This window comes from Primulina eburnea, chromosome 3, assembly GCF_022965805.1.
Source record: "Primulina eburnea isolate SZY01 chromosome 3, ASM2296580v1, whole genome shotgun sequence".
Lineage (NCBI taxonomy): Eukaryota > Viridiplantae > Streptophyta > Magnoliopsida > Lamiales > Gesneriaceae > Primulina > Primulina eburnea.
In genome coordinates, this window is record NC_133103.1 from 18,005,632 (window position 1) to 18,011,719 (window position 6,088).

At 34.5% G+C, this 6,088-nt stretch overlaps 1 protein-coding gene across 2 annotated transcripts; it reads left to right on the plus strand.

Annotated features, from left to right (window-relative positions):
* The first annotated feature begins 2,111 nt into the window (after positions 1-2,111).
* LOC140827144 (remorin 4.2-like) lies at positions 2,112-3,660 on the plus strand. Of its 2 annotated transcripts, XM_073189758.1 has the most exons (3): positions 2,112-2,816; positions 3,161-3,367; positions 3,454-3,660. In XM_073189758.1, the coding sequence occupies exons 1-2, from the start codon at positions 2,232-2,234 to the stop codon at positions 3,350-3,352; spliced, it is 777 nt and encodes a 258-aa protein (XP_073045859.1). In that variant the 5' UTR covers positions 2,112-2,231; the 3' UTR covers positions 3,353-3,367; positions 3,454-3,660. The 2 variants fall into 2 exon arrangements, with proteins under 2 accessions (XP_073045859.1, XP_073045858.1); XM_073189757.1 differs by having other exon boundaries at positions 2,113-2,816; positions 3,161-3,660.
* The last annotated feature ends 2,428 nt before the right edge of the window (positions 3,661-6,088 follow it).

Consider the following 6,088-nt stretch of genomic DNA (forward strand, 5'->3'; position numbering starts at 1 on the left):
ACTTAAAACTGGTATAATTAACAAATAATATAAAATATATTAAACAAAAAAAATATTATTACATCTTAATATTCTGAAAAATGTAAGGAAAGAATATATTCTGAACAAACAATATAAAATAGAGAATTAAAGGTTATTAGCGACGGTTTTGGTTTAACTGTCGCCAATAGCAACATTTTTCTTTAAACTGTCGCAAATAGCGACGGATTCTTTAACCGTCGCTGATAGCGACGGGTTTTGATAAAACCGTCGCTATTTTCTCTTTTAATTTTTTTTAAAGGAAAAACACGGGCTTGGCACGGATTCTGAGATTCCGTGCCTCTCTGTCCCGGATTCAGAATCCGGGACAGCAAACTCCAGATTATTATAGTTTTGTAAAGTTTTAAAATTTGTTATATTTTAGTAAATAAATTTTAAAAATATATTATTTTTAAAAAAAACCCTATTTCCGAATCCATCCGGAAGCACCTTCTACGTAGCATTTACACTTCCATTACATCAACAAAAGAAAAAGACATTTGTTTTTAATATTCGTAAATGTCCACTACCATACCAAAAATTTAATAGTGGCTCATAAATAATATTTCATTATCTATTAATAAGACGTGTGCGTTAATCAAAACCCCATCTGTTGTAATCATACTAGCTTCTTCGTACTAACGTGGCCTCCATCGATTTTGCTAACCCATTCACGCCATTGATCTTGGGACACGTTTCTTTATGGAAAGGGATTCGGAATAGCCACGTGTTTTTTTTTTATTCAGTGCTAAATTATATTGGCTCTTGCAGATAAAAATCTCCGAGTCGACAATTGAATATTCGTCCAATGCCCGCAAAACAACTGGATTTTTTTTTTAATTTTGTGCCCTTTGCTTGACCAGCTTCAATATGTCATTAGAAACGAGTTGAACGAGGTATTATTCAAATTTTGTACATCGAATACCTTAATTTGGGTGCGAAATCATTGAAATCCTTAAACTTGTTCTGGATAATGAAAGTTATACCAACAATGAGAGTTATATAGATCTCGGGTTTTCTATGAGACATTCTCTTATAAATGTGTTCATTTTGAGACATATATATTTGGTAAAAATTTGTGTTAGACGATCTCACGGGTCGTATTTGTGAGACGGATCTTTTATTTGGATCACTCATGAAAAATTATTACTTTTTATGCTAAGAGTATTACTTTTTATTGTGAATATGAGTAGGATTGACCCGTCTCACAGATTATGATCTGTGAGACGATCTCACTCCACATGTTTTCTCATACACTAATAGTCACGACATATTATCATCATTCTTATAAATGAGTTTTTTGTTTTTGTTTCTCCTCGTACTTGAAATCAAAATCTCAAAGATAAAAATCGACATATTCTTAGTTAGACAAATTCTGGACAAGGTCATGGTCTAACATTTGTTTCTCTTGCCACATCTCTAACCTCGATGGTGGTGTAGGAATTTTTCAATGTACGAGAATGGAAAAATTGTGATATTTTTAAAAATATGGCATCATAATTGATGCAGCTAGAATATATGAGTCACGTAGATTGTGTATGTACGATTCGACTGATTAGTAAACTGGTCAACTTGACCCGTAAATGAGTTCACCTGGCTGCTAAATAGATCCACGTAGACAATACACAGTTAATTTATGGGGTGTCACTTGTGTCACGAACACTTGTCAAGTGGGCGTCGTGAGGGTTCCCGACGTAGACACAGTAAGTAAGCAGTTCAAAGAAAACTTAGAGAACAAGAGAAATTTTATAAAAATGAGAACATACTTTGAATTGTCCGGAAAATCTTCTATTTATAGATTTTTAAGAGAATCTACTAGGCTTGGGCTTCTTGAATTGTCCGAAAACTCCTCTGTTTATAGATTTTCAAGAAAATCTAATAGGCTCGGGCTTCTGCAAGCATAATCAATATTTTGGACTTAATAGTGATAAACCCAATTGATTTTATTAACCCAACAAATAATTGGTCTTATATCCATCAATAATAATATTAAAAATAAAAAAATAATAATGAAAGCGCTATTAAGGACCTTCTCAATCCAAATCAACCCTTTAAACTCAATTAATTGATCAATAATATGCGATTAAGACATTAATTAATGACTAACAACTTTACCGCTGCCTTCCAATCCTCCCCACTTCCCCTCCCCATCTCCATTCTTCTTCTATATTCTCGCAAACTCACTCACGTTTACGGCTAAAAAACAATCTCGAATGTTGAACAATCAACGAACCTTAGCCATATCAAGAACTCAAGAGGATGCTCATATTGACGATGATGAATCATCGCCTGTGATCAGAGAAATCCACGCCTTGACCCCACCTCCGTCCTCGGGGGCCCGACGCCGGGAAACATGGGAAACCGGAAGCCATAGATCATCTGCCCCTTCCACCGCTTCATCGGAGATTAATTTCACCTCCATGAGTAGAGAGTTCAATGCTTTAGTCTTGGCTGGTTCAAGTTCAACCATCGCTTCGGAAAGTGAAACAGGCAACTTGGGAAGGATTGGGGAGGAGGAGACCAACCCTTTGGCGATTGTGCCGGGTACTAACCCCGGAGGCGGAGGGGATAGAGTGCTGGAAGTTTCTGAAGCTGCGGATGATGGTGGTTATCGTATCAGTGGAGGTGCGGTGACGGTGCAAAGTGTGAAGAAAGAGGAGGTTTTGTCGAAGATTAGTGCGTGGAAAAATGCGAAGATCGCCAAGATTAACAACCGGTTTAAGCGGGAGGATGCTGTGATTAATGGTTGGGAGGGGGAGCAAGTTCAGAAAGCTACTTCTTGGATGAAGAAAGAAGAGGTACTTCTAAATTTTTAGTGTAAAAAATTATAAAATGCATGCAGGGTTGCTAGTTTATTGTACGTCATGGTCTCTAATTTTGCATATTTCTTGAAGTATTAAAGATCATGTAACGATTCATCTGTTCTAGAAATAATTTCAGATTTCATGTAAAATAAGTAAGTTTCCCTACGGAATATATGTTAATACAAAACAGTGATCAAATTCTTGGATCGGCCCTCAATTGTTCTTCTGTGCTCTGTCAAGCTTTAAAGAAATGCGTGACACATAGAGAAATAGACAAGGAAGAATCCAATACTTTGAACTTCGATGCTATCTGAACTTGAAAATCTTCGAATTTACAGAGGAAACTAGAGGAGAAAAGAGCCAAGGCCCTGGAAAAGATGCAGAATGACATAGCACAAGCCCACAGAAAAGCAGAGGAAAGGAGAGCAATCGCCGAGGCCAAGAGGGGAACTAAAGTGGCCAGGATTCTTGAAATCGCCAATCTCATGAAAGCAGTCGGACGACCACCGGTCAAGCGATCTTTCTTTTAATATACAGATCTATAGGTAGGTATCCATATCCCAAACAATGTGTATATAAAATATTGCAAGGCATTTTGATTGAGTTTTGCTCATAAGGATCGTTAATCCAGGACCTTAAGCTAAATCGGATTCCTTGCACTTTTCCAACTTAAAAGTGTATCCAAGTACCGTGGAATATGAAAGTAGAAGAAAAACTCTATTTACATATTTGAGATGTCGGTATTGTACCTTTGAGATGTTAAATATGTGCTAGTTTCTGTGTTTTGTACTTTGTAATTTGCAGCAATTAATCAGTTCAAAAACCTTTATTTGAGCAATCACGTATCTATTTTTATCTGTTAAAGACGAGATATTCAAATTTAAAATTAGCTCGAAGGATGATTGTTTAAATTTATATATACAACATTCAAAGATTTAATATAGTCGATGTGAGTCACTTAACACATTTAATGAACAATTGGAACATAGAGTTTACACGACATTATCAAATTCAGACGCATAAGATTCATTTCTTGTTATCTCACTTTCATCTTTCACACACTAGTACTTGTGTTCTAAACGAGAGATCACTACATCCACGGTAAAATTATAATAAAATGCGAAGTTACGGTGTTTTTTTTATTAACCTTCCTCGCAATAGAATCAACAAGTATGCTGTAATCCGCTACTTTCAACCGAGAGGCTGCTTTCAATTAATAAGATGTTTGAGTTCGATCATATATGATAACGAAAAAACCCTCTCCGGTAACATAAATCACTCAAAGAAAAATAGCAGAGGTAAGTTTTGAAAGACAGAATATTGTAATTTTTTTTAGCCGATCTTCTAACATGGACAAGATTATCCACTGCTACGCTTTTCATCATCTCTTTGATTTCAGAAATCCATATTCCTTCGTAATCTAGGTAATCCTCCTCACCAAAGATTGCTTGCTTTGAGAGAAGGGAGTCAGTTTCTATGGTTACCGAAGTGAGATTCTGTTCCTTGAGTTCTAGAATTCCATATTTGATAGCTAGAAGCTCTGCCCCAAGTACTGATGGTGGTTGGTTGATCTGTCGACCAAAAGCCAGGATGGCCTCTCCGTTAGACCCCCTAACAATACCTGCAATGCCGAATGATTGAGAGTTAAGATTGAAACATGCATCAACATTCAATTTCCACTGGTTTTACATAGGCGGCGTCCAGTAGAGAGCAGAGTTCTGAGGCTCTGGTTGTGTTGTCACGTGTAGGGATTTCTGCGCTTGCTTGTAGTCTTTAAGCCACCCAAGCGCCCAATGTATGTCCATTCCTGAGATGGCCGATAGTTTTCCATGATATGCAGTCTGCCTTGCCTTCCAAAAGGCCCGTGTATATACTGCCAAATTCTCAAAGTCTGTCTAGGTTAGAGTCCAGTTCAGCCACAAACAGATTTCTAGAGTGGGTGCATTTGTTATCTTCTTTATCCAGGACCAGTAGGTTGTTTGTTTCCATACCTCTCTGCTTTGGTGACAGGTAAAGAGAGCATGAAAGACATAATATTAAGTTAACTTTTTAATACATGGTGGTTTATGCTCAATTGGAATTGTTTTTTATAATTAAATTAAAATATTGGTCTTGAGCTTTTCTAAATGGCAGCGTGCATATTTAGATATGGATTCTGTTTGAATAAATATTTTAAAAATGTTTTAGTAGTTTATAATGAAAAGAACTTAAAGTGTGTGTTTACAAAAGATTTTTTTTATAAATTTATGATTTTTTTTTTAAAAAAAACTCTTCTCCACATATAGCTTTTTAATGATTTCCATACATGATTAAAATACTTTTTATAAAAATATCGAATTTTGAAACAAATAGGATGTATGATTTTCCCTTTATTTCCCAAAAAAAAAAAACAAAATTTAGATCTTATTTTTAATTACGCCATATTTGTATGTTATATTTTACAAATGAAAAATGATTTGGTTACAATTTTAATTTGTACATAATATTTATTATACATATAGATTATATATCAATTCATGCAATATCTAACAAATTTAAACAAATAAATTGAAATATAGAAATAAATTATATATTTGTTATTTAGCTCAAATTGCGACAAAAAATTGTCAAAGCATTTCCAGAAACTTGAAACTCTAATATCATGCTCAATTTTGATGAGATTCTTGCACATTTCCAGTCAAATAATAACAAAAAATGACGAGAAAATAATAGATTATTTAGCAATAAATTTTTAACAATAACCTGCAAAAAAATTATCAGTAAGAGATTTTAAATTTAAACAACTATTAAAAATTAATTTTACACTCTCTAAAGGAAATCAATAATAACTATTTCAGTGACTAAAAATAATATGAATTTATACAAATTATATCACCTTTCTTCTTTTTATTTAATTTTTTTTTACCAAATTCCCAGGATTGCGAGGACATGTGGTCGTGTTGTGTCCAATTTCTTTGCATATGGTACAACTTTTTTTTCCCAGAAGTGATTAATCCGCTCATTTTATTCTTTTTAACTTTGGTCTTTGATTTTTCCCTCAAATAGGCAACTTTTGTTATAAACCATCAACATATTGTCGGCAAGGTGGATGAATGATGAATGATAGGTATACATTAGTTGTGAGGAAAATTTGGTCATATTTGTAGTGGAAAAGGAATTGACATATTGAATGTGACGAACATCCGGGTCATATTTATTTATGTTACTCAAATGAGGAGTGTCATTATCCACTCAACCCATGCCATGTGTTACTGAGTAGATCAATG

Coding starts and splice junctions, on each gene's coding strand:
- LOC140827144 (XM_073189758.1), top strand. CDS start 2,232: ATGTTGAACAATCAACGAACCTTAGCCATATCAAGAACTCAAGAGGAT. Junction 2,817..3,160: donor CTTGGATGAAGAAAGAAGAG/GTACTTCTAAAT, acceptor TCGAATTTACAG/AGGAAACTAGAGGAGAAAAG.